The sequence below is a fragment of the Neolamprologus multifasciatus genome, chromosome 5 (assembly GCF_963576455.1).
Source record: "Neolamprologus multifasciatus chromosome 5, fNeoMul1.2, whole genome shotgun sequence".
NCBI lineage: Eukaryota > Metazoa > Chordata > Actinopteri > Cichliformes > Cichlidae > Neolamprologus > Neolamprologus multifasciatus.
Genome location: NC_140443.1, coordinates 17,861,726 through 17,878,525, shown reverse-complemented (window position 1 = coordinate 17,878,525; position 16,800 = coordinate 17,861,726). Strand labels below are relative to the sequence as shown.

The 16,800-nt window shown below is 38.7% G+C and overlaps 1 protein-coding gene across 5 annotated transcripts in view; it reads left to right on the top strand.

The window, feature by feature from the left end:
• The first annotated feature begins 749 nt into the window (after positions 1–749).
• The window catches only part of pparg (peroxisome proliferator-activated receptor gamma), a 41,775-nt gene continuing 25,724 nt past the window's right edge, over positions 750–16,800 (top strand). The window contains exon 1 of one of the 5 annotated variants that reach the window (XM_085159755.1): positions 750–1,063. Coding sequence is in view for 1 of the 5 variants with exons in the window: in XM_085159751.1 (XP_085015877.1) it covers positions 1,662–1,713 (52 nt within the window). In the remaining 4 variants the exon portion in view is untranslated. Of the gene's footprint in view, positions 1,210–1,572; positions 15,797–16,800 lie in introns of those variants that run through there. The other 4 variants (XM_085159753.1, XM_085159751.1, XM_085159754.1 and 1 more) reach the window with 4 other exon arrangements.

Sequence of the window (16,800 nt, the reverse complement as noted above, 5' to 3'; positions counted from 1 at the left end):
ACTGGAACTAAAACGAGCCCCACCTTAAGAAACTACATCAACAATGCTTACACGTGAATGCATCAGTATTAGTGATCCAATAATACCAAACAAGAGAGTTAATCCAAGCTATGACTTCTCAGTGTGTGCCTCCATAATGAAAACTGTCAAAGTTTAAGTACGTGTAATTGAGTAATGGAGTAACTTTTATTATCCATTCTAGTGAATCATGATATATAAATTACATTAAACTGAAATTATTTTTTCTTGCCATGTTCAACTGGTTGTCTTACTAAATATATATATATATATATATATATATATATATATATATATATATATATATATATATAATTTTTTTTTAAACTTAAAAAACAAACCTTACCAAATAAAATGTAACCTTACTTGCTTAATCTGCAAAACCAGTATAAAAAAGCCGAACTACTTCTTGCAGGGGAACAATACTTTAAAGAGACTCACTTGTTCCATACACAGTAAAAAAAACTAGCGTGACACATAGCAGGTAAATGATATAGGAATGCAGTTTACTATTGGTGCATCTTAGTTAGAGGAGCTTCTCACAAGTGGTAAGTGGATTTTATTAGTTTAACCATACCAAAATGTGATTTTCTTTTCTTTTCTTTTAGCAGTCTTTGGTCTAAGGTAACCCACTGAGCTCTTGCCTATATTCAAAATTATATCAAACTATCTTAGCTACCTGCAAGTTAGGCAAGAAAGTGAATATGTGCTTTGCTGAAGAGGTGAAACTATTCCTTTAAGTTATTTGTTCCACATGGCTAAACACCTAAGAAACAACACTTTTAGGTCTGAATTTTACATTACCTGTTTCTCCCATATGGGGCAAACAACTGAGAAAATCCACTATAATGGGTAATTTGATGCCTCTGCCTGTGTCCTCAAGATCCCGATCGGTTGTGTTGAGAGGAGGGAGGAGAGAGAGCGAGAGAGAGGCAGGCAGACACGACCACAGCTGCTGCTGCTGCTGTTTGAGCAGAAAACCGCACAGCAAACACACCGGACCTCTTTGACGCCGCGCTCCCGTGCGCACGTTGCGGACGCCACGGTTTGTTTGGGTTTTCCGTTGTTTGTTTGTTTGTTTTTTTCGAGTTTTGAAAGAAATTTAACACCACCGAAAATAAAAGACAAACCATCCAGCTTCAGAAACAGAGAGTGTGCGCTGTCTCCTCTGCGCCTCAACACACCGATCAGGTCAGTCACCTTCCGGTCGGCACAGAGTCTGCCGCACTGAGTGTTGCGGTTGCTGGGCTGGGTGAGAAAATACGGGAAAGCACCCGCAGGGGGGAATAAGTTATTTAAATTAATGAAGACTGGGTCAATATTACACTGTTGCAGTCTAATCTGATATTAAATATTCGTGCACGTGAACCAAAAAAGGGTGATTTGATTAAAAAGTAGTTTATCCAGCTGTGTCTAAATCAGGTTTTATTTGTGCGTATTGTCCCCGATGTAAATGTTAAGGTCGACACGCACAGGTAGCCTACAGTGTGACAGGATGGCTGTGGCACACAGTTTGGGGGTGGCAATGACGCGGTGGGGGGGGGGGGGGGGGGGGGGGGGCGGCCACAGAACTGACAACTGACACAAAGTCAGGTGTTGGGCCATAGTGTGCCTGAAGGCCATAGTGTGAGTGTGAGCTTGACATGCAAACACCAGGCAGAGATTTTACCCATCAAACTGACCACAGCCTCTCTGGTGAGTGCGAGGAATGCTTTGTTTGTTTCTGTGTATGTCGTGCTAAGAAACTTTGTTGAATACCTCCATAAGCATTTATCTGAGTAAAATAGGCTTTTTACAGGGCCTATACAATACATTCTTGGATGTGTACTTCTGTGAAGTCTATACCTTTTGTGTCATACGTGGAATTTGTGGATATGTCACACACGCTTCAGGCAGTTTTGTGTTCTTGGAATTGACAGGAAAATAATGGTGGTGACTCAGCAATATTGTTGACTGGAGCTCAGAGTTAAACACTCGTTTCTCTTTGAGGCTTTAATGCGCGGCTGTGTGATAGGTGATGTCTTTATGGTATTCTTTTAAGACTCAGTAATGACACATGGTGAGAAAACTTGTAAGAGCCCCGTGTAAAGTGTAAGAGTGTCACAATAAGTTCAACTGTTTTCTTCATCGCTTTGTATGATCTTCATGTCAGTCGTCTCATAACACCGTGGAGTTGCTGGAAAAATGTTCAGAGACATTTTTGAACAGCAACAATTACCATTTTATCCATTATATCTTGCAAATCACAACGTTTGGTTGAAAACTTAGTTTGCTATTTACATACACAAGACATTTCATGTGTTTGGTCTGTTTACTTTCCTCTGAGACTATTATATGTTATATTTAAAATCACAGCAGCTTTATTGTCACGGTACGTTGACCCTCAAAACCAAAGACTGGGAATCAATCTAAGGCAAGTGTAAAAACAGCTCCCCAAGTGAGTAAGTACATGTCAGTGGTAGTAAATGAGCTGAAGCAGTCATGTTTTATCATAATATTCAGCAAAGATAAAGATAGTGGAAAATCAGCAGCGATATATTTTTAACCATTAAGTCAGAAAGTCAAAGAAACAGTGTTGACAAAAAAAAAAGGAGTTATTTTATTTAAAAGTAGCAGTAGTACATTTTTAAAGGTGATCTCAAGTAGCAGCAGCATTCGTACTCAAACTGATCCTGTGAATTATTAGACATTTAGCAGAATGATCTCACAGATTAAACGTCCATGCAACGTGACCCTTGATGTAATACGGCTATTTTAAAATAAGAGAACTTAAAATATGTGAAGTTATAAAAAGATTTTTTTTCTGATTAACTCCTCTAGATTCATGCTGTAATATCATTTTACTGGGTTTACAACATTTTGTTGAAGTCATTTGCATTGCTGTCATGTAAGTTTGGTAATACTCTGTTTGACAAAGATGTTTTGTTAGGTTTTTGAATCTTTTGTTTGGCTGTGTCTGATACGCAAACAGATTCAAATATTTGTGTCTAAAATCTCCAGGAACTTTAATCAGTTAGAGAAATATCTCATATCTTTGGTGAAATTAGCCTGTAATCTCTGCGTACGCTGCTTAAAATCTGACACTAACCAATTGAGTGTGTTGATACATCATCAATCAGTGCATTATTGCCTGTCGGGTTATATAACTGCTGAAGTGAGGCGTGTGTGTGTGTGTGTTGGTGCGTGTGAGAGAATGACTGTGATAGATTTGGACTTTGCTTAGTTGCCATAAATGAAAGGAGTGCCTCAAGATACCATGCTATGTTTTTGTTGTCCATCACACGTGCTGAAAGTCTTGTTTGACTTTCCGTAGATGATATACTTCTGCACAAAGCCACAGAGACAAAGTTCAGCCTCTTAAAAACACCTCCGCACAGAGAATTGCCTTAGTTCTTCAAAATCTGTGTTAATTTGAAATCTATGATGAGAGAGTTGCCGCTCCACTATCCAGCGGTTTTAAAATGTTACAAAACCTCGCTAAGAGCCAAGCATAATCACTGCATGAAAGGAAGGAAGACTGTGTGCGCATTTGTGTCTGCATAAAATCCAGATAAAAGAGAATGGCACCTTCCTATACAGCCCACAGATAATTAACCACTTTTGTTTCTACACCACCAACACTTTGGTTTGTTTACTATATATCAGATTAACTTATTCTGACTGTGTTTTTCAAAAGTGCGTGTTTGATTTACTTTTATCTGATGACTGCGTATTTGATGCAGTTTAGCCTTAAGGTCATGTATTTGTTTTTTCAATTGGGTGTAATTATTAACTTCAAGGCCAATCATTTCACCATTTACTGTAAGTTTAAAGCAACATTTTGGCTGCAGAATTCTACTGACAACTGAAATATGGGGCACAAGCAGGTTATTTACGAATGAAAAATTCTGCTTTACTAGTTAACCTCCTAGGACCTGGCGTCCACATATGTGGACATCACATTTTGGGTTATTTAGACTAAAATACTCAGTTTTGCTCTACATAGGCTTGATATCCACTTACAAGGACATTATACTGCTACTGTTCTATCAAAATTTTAGGTTAAACTTATATGTCTGGTCTCCCTTTCTTCAAACCAGTGTCCCCTCCTCTTTACTGTAAAATTTGTGCCTTTGATGATTTCTATACTGATTTTATTTGTATTGATAAGCATTATGAGTTACTTGATTTTTAGCCCATTTTTGCGGGGAGGTATTTTTACATTATTGTATATTCAGAGCTGATCAACATCAACTGTATATTTGGGAAATGTCAAAACTTCCCTCTGCTTAACATTTCACCATTTCTTAGACTGAATCAGAAGATTGAGTCTGACGTTTAGCATGCCGAATGTGTTAGATGTGGGTTTTTTAAACAATGCAAATTGAGTCGACAGAACCTTCGGCAAAATAAACTTTTTGCAACCACAGCACCTGTTTGCATTATCACTCTCACAATGATTCCTAAATCACAACAACACCTGCTACCTGAGAAGTGACTCATGTTTCTCATTTCTTTACATGCTGTCCTAAATACATCTGTGTTTGTGTGGGAAGAGAACATGTTTTAGTTGCCAAGTGTAAACATGATGCCTTTCAGGTATTTCTCTTCTGATGCCCGCTTAAAATTGCTGCCTCAATTTTAGACTGTGAACATGAGAAATCACGTTTTCCTGGGGCTCGTATTAAAGCCCTAATAAAGGCCCTAATTTTATTAGAGATCTGTCGACCTATCCAACCTTTACTGTCATATATCTTTACTATTGTTTACTATTGTTATTGTCATGGATTAATCTACTGATTGCTATTAATTTAGAGTTCTCTGCAAAAATTCAGGCATTTTACCCTGAATATTGAGAAAACGATTTATTGATCGTTAAGATTACCCCTGCTCAATCATCTGTTAATCTGTTATCAACTTTCACATGCTTGAAAACGAAGAGATGGTATGTCTGGAACACAGTGGTTTTATCTGACATACACCATGTAGGTAGCCAACCAGTAAACTATTGCGTTGCAATATTCGTAGAGCCTTTTAACAAAAGGAATTTTTAGCGAAAAGATACCCAAGTACAATTTTACCTGGACTTCCTAAAGTTTGGAGAAACTTCCTGGTTCTGCTTTGATCAAACTCATACTGGATGGAACTACCATGACATCTCGTGTTTATTTTTGAAGTCCCTATTTGAGGCTTCGAGATAAGCATTTTCACCGCTGCCATCTTGGTATTTTGAAACCGGATGCAATGAGAGCTGGTTCTGACTGTGAAACTGCATGCCTTTTCTCTAATGGCGGTCGATCCCAAGTCATTAGACAATGAGCGTTCCGCATATATTCCTCATTTCTGAAATACAGCACGGTCAATTTTATTTTCAATGAGTATTTTATTTGATATTTACATTAAATAAAATGAGTTCTTGAGTCTGTAAGCTAAATGCTTCCAGTCGTTTTCCCATAGGCTTCAATTACAAGTTTCCCCCCTGATGGCTATCGTTGAGTGCAAGTTAAAGGCATGTACGCATTGGCTTCACTTTTCAGACCCCAAAAGCTACAGCCATCTTTTAGATTGTCTATACTTGGATGGAGTAATGCATTATTAATGGTATGTTCATATTTAATCTGTTTATTGGTTTCAAATGACACTGTTTGGCTAATCTGTTGGCTGCATGATACTTTAAATGTTCACCGCAAAAAGTTGATTCAGATTTTTTTGATTTCCTTGCCTGAAATTACTGTACAGAGTGGGGGATAAATGGATGGACTGATAGGGTTATGGAAACTCACACACCAAGGGGGACGAATACAAGATATACACAGGGAGAAGCTAAAGCAGAGAGGACACACGGGGAAACACAGCTGAAAAGAATCTGACTGATGAGACAGGGGAAGCAAAACTAAACTCTACATCAGTAAGGAGACTATCAAAATAAAACAGGAAACAACACAAACTGAGACCTAGACTGAGACACATGAACTTGACACAGGAACACAGATGAATTAACATGAAAGGACAGGGAAACCAGATAGAACACAGAGACAGAGATGAGACCAGAAACAGAGTAGGCATGAAAAAGGAGTAACATAATAAAACAAGATCCAAGAACTTGAAAAAAACAAACTGAGAATACAAAAATTAAGACTAACTAATACAGAACTAAAACTAAAAAATCTCTTAAATTCCAAAGAATGAAAAACAAGACGATAACAAAAACTGTGTCCAAGACCCAGGACCATGACAGAATCCTCCTTTAGCAGTCCAACAAAAAGGGTATTATTGAAGAAAATAAGCTGGTGCTGTAACATTAGGAGCTCTTCCCATTATGGTGCAAAAATAGTTGTGGACATTAACCTGGTAATCTGTTGACTAGCCCTTCTAGATGTTTTAGTGGTGAGTACAAGACAACAGATGACCTGCGTGAAACTCTGACATTACTAACACCACGTTCTAACCTACTGAGCCAGAACAGTCAGTATAAATCTCAGACTTACATTGCATTTAGCCAACATTGTTAAGACACTAATCCTCCATCTTGAGCCAAAAATAGTCATTGTCGGACACAAAAAACTGCAACATGAGGCTGAGGTTGGAGGGGGATTTGGTTTCCAGTCAATCCAGATTCATAATATGGTCCACTGTGTAATTTCTCATTATTAATTCTAATAATTCACGCAAAATACATGAACATTTTACAGCATTTAGAGCCTTAGCCAGCGACTGCATTGTAAACCGTTAGATAAGAACATTACTATGAAAATGTTAAAACAACTTGCAGAAATGATGAACACAGCAAATCAATACTGACTTTAGTAGAATAATAAATTATACTGTGTTACAAGAGTATCGTTTGCATGTAGATATACCCCATCAGGATTCTCCTTCCTAATTTAGCTTTCTTATAGCTGATGACCTGGAACTACCCTGGGAAAGGACCCATCCTCAGATTTACCTCTGCATCCTGTCAGACAAAAAAAGTTAAATTAATGACTTGAAAACAACTGGAATAAACTGAACCTGGAGCTTCTGAGGCCTCATGGGAGTCTGACACAATCAGTCCCGAAGACACAAAACACGCACGTCCAGTTGCACAGTTACACACATATACTGCCATACACACGCAAGAAGGATTTTCTTGCCAATGCACTTTAACACAGAAATTATTCAACAGACTGTAGGGATATCTAGTAACCTCTGTCCTAATTTCCCTTTTAAAAAGATGTGGGAGCAAAAAGCAGCTCATCAGGTCTCTATTGGGAACTTGAAACTGACTCATACTTGATGTGCATCGGGTGCTTCTTGGGTTTACTGGATATGGCATTGCTTAATGCCATATCCAGTTCAGATTCTTCCCTGAATGATCTGGCTGATTTCTGCAATCCACCTCCTCAATTTAAAATTGGCTAATTATAACCGAATACCAAATAACCTAAAAAGAAAATAAAACAGGAACAACAACTGCCAGTAGCTTGCGTCTTTATGGAATTTTTTTTTCACCTCTCCAAGAAGGGGTGAAAAAGTTTCCATCTGAATTTATTTGTCATGCTTATCAACCAATTTTGTCATTAATCTCTGTGAATATCTTTAGTGTTGGGAAAGCTCTCATCAAACTGGAGTCTATCTCAGAGGGGTACACCCGGCACAAGTTACCAGTGAAGTCATCACTGCCAGATCTGGCTAATAGTTTAAATTGTTTTTAAAAAATGATAAACAACCATTATTTTTTACAGTTGACTCAAGTCTAAAGCGTTATGTCAGTAATTTTTAGATATTCAATGTTTGAATGTAAATGTCCACTTGTTATTTGCACTTACATGTGTTTGGCTGCTTAGCGTTCATGGTGAAATGCTTTCAAGTAGCATTAAAACATTAAGCTGCCAAAAACATAACAGCATGCCAAGGACTGGACAGTGTTTCATCCAGTCTTACACTCCTGTTCATGAATATACATTTATCTTTGCCACCAGTCCAGCGTGTGGTAGAGAGCACACGCTTCCTGAGCCTTTGACCTTCTTCTTATACGTCCTTTACCCCTCACAGAAATTTTGTGATGTTTCTTTCTGCATACACCTTTCCTGGCACTCATATTTACAGTGCGTCTTTTGAATGAGATTCACGTCATGTGTCGCTTTGTTATTGTCCAGTTAAGTGCAGTTGACGGGAGCACACTCCCGTCTTTTCCTCTCCGCTTCGAGGAACAGGGCATGACCCTTCCCACATTGCACCTCTCCCCTTTCCTACCATATCACCCTCCTTCTCACTCCCTGTGTTTATCAACACACACATTTAGCAATAAATCATTGCTTGTGCGTATTCTCACATGACTTTCACAGCTGGGATCATAAGTATATAGAGTGATGATTAACGTACGTGATCATCATATAGGCACATGTGTCACAGCATGAAGCAGTGATCTCACTGTCCTTGTTTTTCATATTATCCTCATTGTTTTTATTCTTGCTCCATCCTTTTGTTTTTTTGTTTTTTTTAACCTGTTTCATGTTTTCAGTGCTAGATGTCTGAAACACATGTGTCTGGACTGTGCAACAAAGATAGATAAAGTCTGACTTTGTTCTCTTCTCATAAAGGAAAGGAGTGCCCCGGACCGTGCTCCATTTATGCTGTGCACACATGTCCTTACATACATGTCTTGTACATGTGACACCATTGCTCACACAGGTAGTATTTGCGAGTGGATGTGTAAAAATCTGTGCGTTTGTGACCATGACAACATGCAACCACTCCTTCCCCTTAACCACTGAGGAAGATCTTGAGGCTCAAGGGACTCATCAACCATTAACTCATAGCTATTTAAAGGAACTGGGTGAGAGTTCATGTCCTCAAATTATTGTGAAAACTCATGATCCTAAAAACAGAAGCATGTATGGAAGCAGATGCATACATAAAAAGCATTACAGCTAAAAAAAAAGAAAAAAAAAGGCAGGTGCTCTATCGCTCTTTGTTTGGCTTTTCCCATGTGTTTATGTATAGCCTACTAACCAGCAAACACAGCAGATGAAACGTTGTTATATCAAGAAAGCTGACCTGGAGATGCATACATGGACAGATGTTGATTTTGTGTCCATTTACAGTATAAATATCAGTCATCCATCCAACTTAGTGTCACAGAGCCTGTGCCGGTTAATAGTGGGAGGGTATACTCTGGATAGTCAAAGGAGCTTGTAAAGAAAAGCGTCTGGACTTCTTTAAGTTGCTTGAAGACGTTTCACCTCTCATCCGAGAAGCTTCTTCAGTTCTTCAGTTCAGTTCTGAAGCTTCTTCTTTAAGAAGCAACTTAAAGAAGTCCAGACGCTTTTCTTTACAAGCTCCTTTGACTACGATGACCTGGATGACTGAGAACCTTCACAGACATATACTCTGGATAGGTTGCTAGTCTGCTGGAGGGCTCACACAGAGAGAAGGGCTGTATCTTGAGGGAAAATCCATACAGGGACAGGGAGGACATGCAAACTACAGACAGTAAGGCCTAAGCCACCCAGGAGATTAGAACCAAGAACCTTCTTGCTGTGGCATGTCAGTGCTAACCACTGCACCACTGTGTCGCCACCAGTGGCTTGATATGTATTGTGATAAAGAAGGCAAATGAATGTTCCTTTGTTTAATTTTTATAATACAACAGTATCTGATTGACAGCTTATTTGATTATGAAATCCATAACATTTCCTGCTCATAAAAAACTAGTATTACCAGATTGCCCCCCCCCCCCCCCCCCCCCCCCCCACTCCTTAAAAAATGAGCTTGCAAAAATGTATTTCTGGCATGTAAATTCTTCTGTCTTATATGTTGTATGATGAACGTATGCATCTGTGCAAGGCAATGTCTAGGAAGAGCAGTCAGCCAGGACTAAGGTTTCGAAACATCTGCTGATCCCTTTGTACATCGTTTCCCATTTCTTATTTGTCTTGCAACATATAAGCAACAAACAAACGCAGCATATTGTGTATGCGTCCTTGCACATCTCACTATGTTTAATACGATCAAGAGTGTCCAGTGCTATAGGAGCCGCACTGTCATTTGACACAATGAAAATATATTTTGAACATTGCTGTGTGTACAGATGTGTGTGCATGGGTGATTCTGCCAAGCCATCGCACAGAATGACAGCGACTTTTTCAACGTTATAGAGTCATATGAGCGAAAATATTTGGTTTGGGTTTTTTTCTTGTTTTTTTTTTTACATTTTTACTGGGACCCAGGCCAAGCAAAATGTGGTTACTCATTATGATTGTTAAGTGGATAATAAATAGAATGATATTTTAAGGATAGCTGATATGATGACTGATCAGCGGAAGGGATACTATGAGCAAAACCAAATGCATCTGGTGTTGGCAGGGCGATGTTGTATGACTGCTGTTCCACAAGTTAAAAACCAAACTGCCTAAAAATGGCGAGAAAGAGGTAAACTAGTACAGTGGTCCCTTGCAATATCGCGGTTCACCTTTTGCGGCCTTGCCGTTTCGTGGATTTTTTTTAGTGCAATTTTGTATGCTTTTTTTTTTTTTTTTGATAGAGCGCGTTGTGTTCTTCGTCCCGATTGGCTGTAGACCATTGTCAATCAAGCTCCTCTGTCCCGTGTCTCCTGTCCAGTACAGAATGCATTCAGCTTGTCAAATTTACATAAATCATCGATCACTAGCAGTGTCTCTGAAGTTGGTTTCATTCTATAATACTGGAGTTATTTTTCTACGAAGGTTTGAACTTTGAGAGTGTTTAAACAAGAGAGAAAGATGTAAAAATGTTCATGCGTGTCTGAGAAAAGTGTATAAAGCGTGTAATGAGGGGTTTACAACCTTAAAACATCTATAATAATTGTAAAAAAATAAAGCTGACTTCGCGGATTTTGCCTATTGCAGGTTATTTTTAAAAAATAACTCCCGTGATTAACAAGGGACCACTGTATTATCTCACTGGAATAAAATATTTTTTCACCTAATCTTATCAGTCTGCAGCTAAGAATTAAAAGAGTAGTTTAACATTTTTGGTAAAACAGTCTATTTATTGTTGTTACAGCTTATGATTTAGTGACACATTTCATTTAGTAAGCTTTAGCGGTACTGGTAGGTGTTTTTATTTTTAGACATGGACATCCTTGCTGCTTCTCCATTTCCTGTTTTCATGCTAACTTAAGCTAACTGTCTGCGAGTTCTAGCTCTTGTTTGATCATCTCAGTCAAAAATCACGTCCCCTGAAATACCAAACTGGTCATTTAGGTTCATGTCGTAACCAGCTATAACACTAATCCACGTATTGACCAGTCATTCTCATGTGTGGTTTTTGCAGTCTTCATAGTTTATAGCTAGTGTTCAAGCATGTACTACCCCGCCCTCACTGAGCTAATGCCACATTTGTGCTAGTTACATAATGCAGCTCCAAAATGTTTAGAGAGCTGGCAGCAATAACGTAAGAACAATTATGCATTAATTATGCATTTTTCAGTGTAAACACTCAGAATGAACACAGAAATTAAGTATTATGCCACTTTCACTTTTGCATATGCAGATATGAAGTAGGTCATTTGCATATTGTGCCCCAGCGGGACAGTTGTTCCGACAAATCTGCCACATTGTGTTCTAATGTGTAGGTAAAGAAGATAATTTCCTACTGCAGTTCTTGGGGTTTTTAGGGTCAAATCAGTGCCATCGTTGCACCCTGGCATTTGCTATAATGCAAGCCGAATCATAAAATATGCACATAAAACTGAGCCTGTATAAATGTTCTCCTCTATGGTAGCCATTATTTTAAGCTAGTACATCTCAACACCTTGGCTACAAAGACAAGTCTCACATTAAATTCACAATGAATAGCAGCATTTTCTAATGATTGATTTCATATATACAAAGAAATCTCTGTTTAATATTGGTTAAACCAACTTATATGAGTATCAGCACGTATGATATATACAGAAACGCGTATACCATGATGTACAAAGACACAAAACCTAGTCTCTTGATAAATGGAAAAACAGTTGTATGATATGGTCAGTGAGTCATTTTCGACAATTTCCCCCCACACACCTGAGGTTTCTCAGAGACAGTTTCAAGTTGTACCTGAGGTTTGTACCGTCAAAACTACAGTTCTCTGTCTCGTTCGAATTGTTAATCCCGGTGGTATATCTGCGAATGTGTGGGCAGCCACCTTGTAGTGTATGAGTTGTTAGATTAAGATGTGAATGGCCTCAAAAAATAAGTTATTTTACATGAAAAATGATATTTACAAGCACAAATGCTGCATTTTAAATCTGCCTAGTGCTTGTAAAATTCACTCTGATCTAACCATTTTTACATTTTTTAAAAGTATTTTTGCTTTATTTTGTTTTTTAATCTTTATAAGAACTGAAGACTTTAGTTCTTAGAAAATATTTGGGTCATTCACTATATTGTTGGAAGGACCGGTTGTTTCCTCTGCGCACACTAACTGTGAAAGTTTCAAACTAAACCACTCTCCTCCTACCTCTCCAGACTTGACCCTTAGGGCCAAAATGACAGTCTGTCAATGACTGTTTGATGTTAATATGCAAACAGAGACTCTGTCTCTGGATTTTTTTTAGTATGTCAATCACTTGTCTCTTTTTTGATATGCTAAATGTCTTTTTGGAGATAATTTTTCTAGGTTAAGTTGCGATTTGTGCATTCTTGTGGAGTCACATGATGTACAATTGCAGATGGAAGCTGAAAGAAGAAACCACTTCTCTATTACTTGGCTTTGGAACGTGAGTTTTGTTGAATTTCTCATAATGAGAGATGAAAATTTCAGTTCTTTCTTTAATATATAATTGAAACAGACAACAGATAAACTGAAATCTAAACAGAATCTGTCTATAAACCAATTTGGAGTCACACAAGAAAAACAGTGTGCTGTAAAGAGCTGAAATAATTTATCAGTGCTATGTATTTGTGCATACAGAGACTGAACTATACAGCACATCTGTTGTATTGAGGAGTTTACTACATTGTTGAATCTGTTCAGATTAAATCTCAACAACAAAAGAGATAGTGAGCGTCTAAGCGTCATGAGGTTAAACAGCGGTGCTTTTCTTGTAAGAAATCAAATCAGGGAACTATTATGTTCATGTTAATGTTCTTGGGTTAGAAATTGCATGAGGAGCGAGTGCGTCACCATGGTCACATCGACACTGAGTGACTGAGCAGAGGGAGAGAAGTGCAACCAAAGAGGCATGATGAGCTTGCCTGTCAGTGTGTAGCAACAGGAAATCATCTGCATCTGATGTCTACCACCTCACACACACACACACACACACACACACACACTTAGACACATGAAACTAGAAGAAAAACTGTATACAAGAAAACAACTTGAAGCACATGGCCACACATACACAAATATGCACTGTCTATTTAATACAGCAGCGACATGCGCACATAAAAATATATAAAAATGAATGACACATATAAAACTGACAATAAAACCACACACACAGACACACACACAGACCACATGATAGTTTGCTGTCTGAACTTTTGCTGAGCCCAGACTCTGTCAGAAGGAGAAAATGTGTGTGTAGTTCCCTTTCTATTGGTCATCACTTCCTGAGGAAAAACATGACCACACACACACACACACACACACACGCTCACTCACAGTAGTCTCTGCTCCTGTCACTGCCACTGTCACTTCTTGGTCATTTAGCGGACACTGAAGACTCTGAACCAAAACAGGAGAAGCAGGGTGAGTGGACCGTGCTGTACCCCGTGTGCGTGTAAGTGTGTGTTGCTGTCATTCGGTTCATTATCTTGTCTGAACATTAGCTGCTTTGGATAGCCTTAATAAACCAACAAGTACAAAGACAAATCATGATCAGGAAGCTGCAGTTAAATCGTACTTTTAATCGTGGCATCCAGTCAGTTATCTGCGAGCAGACAGCAGCACTGATCAGTGCGATACTAGAGGTCAGCCAGTTTTATTTGATTTGCCTTGACAGACCGTTTATCACTTTATGGACATGTTTTGGTGTGTAAGCAAGATTATCATGATATTTGGTAGCATCACTGAAAACAAAAACCTTTGAGTTTTTTTCTTTTTTTGTGAGTAGCAAGAGCACCAATTCAGATTTTTTTTTAAAAAATGTGTGTGTGTGGGTGTATTTCTGCTGTTAATGCGAGACTCCTTTCAATAGAACAAATTAAAATTATGATTAGCAGGACATTGTAGGATTAGAAAACAGCCTCGGTTTTGTTTTGTTTTTGTCTCTTTTAAAGAGGGAGGTGCATTTTCTTTGATTTATTCGTACTTATGTTAATTTTGCCTCTCTCCTGATCTGACCTCAGGTTGACTTAGTGTTATCAGTGCTCAATTTTCCTAGCTTTTGAAGTTGAAACAAAAAAAAGAGAGAGAGACAAAAATCAAATTGAAATCAGAGAAAGGTTGTCTGGATGCTGTTTTACTCAGAGCTGTGCCAACCAGACAAAACTTGTGGTTTCTAACCTCCCACTGTGTCAAACTTTGAAGATTTCTGGTGAGTAAATTCAGTACCAACCAAGTATGTGGGTTTTCAGACAAGAGGAGACTCTCGATTCTACTGACAGGGCAGTCCAAACCTCTGCCTGACACCTTGGGTGCACATGGTTTTCCATCACTCTCCTGTTTGATCATTCAGGTGCAGAGGGGGAGGCCCTTTTCAGGTAATTCTGTCCACTGTGGCTTCACACCACCAGAATTTTTTTCATGCGTATGATGATGATTTTTTTCTTTCTGGGTATTTTTTTCTTCTTTTTTTGCATTTGAACTGCATTCGGCCTTTTAAACTTTGCTGGGTTTTTTTTTAAGTGCATCTCCTACCATCTCATATTGTAAACTAGGTTGCTTAGTCAAATAAACCACAATATTTTTTACAATGCATGCTTTTTCCAGTGTCCCACAGCTTCCTTATGCAGGACTATCGAGGCAAAAATAAAGCGCACTAATCTTTTCAAAGAATTTGTGGGGACTGTGCAGACGTGCAGGCGGGCATATCTTTGTTTTAGTCACTGACAGCGAACCACATACTGTTTTACATGAAGAGGTCAGGAAGTCACAGAACTCTCTGCAACTCTCTTTCTTTCTCTCTCTCTCTCTGTCGCACTTCAACGCATTCATGTGCACAGAAAAGCTGGTAAAATAAACAGCTTACTGTGCAAGAAAAGAAAGAAAGAAAGAAAAGAGGAAAAAAACGCTCTCTTCTACAGGGGAAATACTCTGCAACATGTCACTTTATCATCAGGATCTCATAAAAGCAACGGCTAGAAAACTGTTAGACTGTTAGACTAAGGTTTGTTTAGTAACTATGCAGCTCTTCTTTGTAGTGCACGTCTATATTTATCTATTTTTCTTCACCTAGTTGTGATATATGAAAAAAAACTTGTTGCTTTTTTTTGCAAGAATTTTTTTTCAGCTTTCATGTGGAAACAGAGTATATTTCCAGCCACATGTGTTGAATGAGAGATTGCCTGGTTTGATATGCGTGGTTCAGCCCTCGCCTTCAGACAAGTTGAATAGTTTTTATTCAAACAGCGAAGATAAGAGTGTTACTCCCTTGAATGTAGCAGGGCAGGTTCTCCCTTTACTAAGTATACGAGGCTGATTTCTGTGTTAACGTCTCTCATGTTCATAACCGCTCTTTACTCTTGCCTGACTTATGTTGAATAGCACTCTTGCTGGAGTCCTGTTAAACACTCAAAAAGAAGAATTATGATGCTGGATTTTTTCTGACTGTAGGGGTTTTTTCTTCTTCTGCACGTTTTGCATCTTTAAGTGTTTTTGTTACGCTTTTCTAGTAGTGCTTTAAAAGGTAAGTAAGAGGCTTGTTCCCTTGATTGTCAAAACAGCGCTCAAAGCTACAGACAGGGCTTTAAACGCTTTCTGTGAAGTAATCTGATCTCTTGCATTTTCTTCATTCTGTTTTGGACCAAATTATTGGCGCTGTGAAGAAATATGAACATTAAAAAGCATCACATTTGTTTTGCAACTCGGTCCCTGAAGGAAAGATTTCACATCTCTCAGTCTGACCCCCTGTTTTTCCCTCTTTTTTCCAAAGTTGCTGCATCCAGGCTGCGAAAAAACAACATGACACTCACTCTTAAAGTTAACATTTTGGTCTTGCTGTTTCATGTAATAATAGCTTCTCTCTCCTCTAAAGTAATTGGACACTTCTTGTTTGTATGGGCTCATTTCGCAGAAAATGCTGATGTCTCACTGTGTGTTTGCTCCCACACACATTGTCTGGCTTGTTCAGGTACACCAGCCTGCCAGACCTGCCTGCCAGATTGCCGTTGGGCCTTTGTTATTAGGTCGCGAGTTAGGCAATAGCCAATAGAAAGTACTCCTACACACTGTACTCTTACGTGGAAATCAAGTTCTGACATGTGGAAATTTGAGAACTGGCAGGAAACAACTGTCACACGTGCTCACATGTACACACCTTTTGAAACATACTGCGTGTCCCTCACTAGTCATCCCTCACTTTTTATAAACTCTGACAGGTTGCTTTCCCACAAACCAGTCTGATAAAATCAGGTTAATTTGGTTGCTTTTGCACTGTAGCGTTTCCAAGAAGAGGAGCTATAGGGAAAAAACTTTTTACCTTTGATTGCAACATAATTTAAGCACCTTGGTTTAACTGCCACTCTGCAGCCTCCTTCCCTTTTTTTTCCTTCCCATGTGGTGGTGAGCACAGAGCATGAATTTCCTAAGATAAGAGTTTTTTCAAAGTCTCAGGGGTCCAGCTTGATTTCTTTTGGTGGTCTGGGAACTTGCTCTCTTTCACCCTTCCTGCTTTATCTCTCTTGCCTTTTG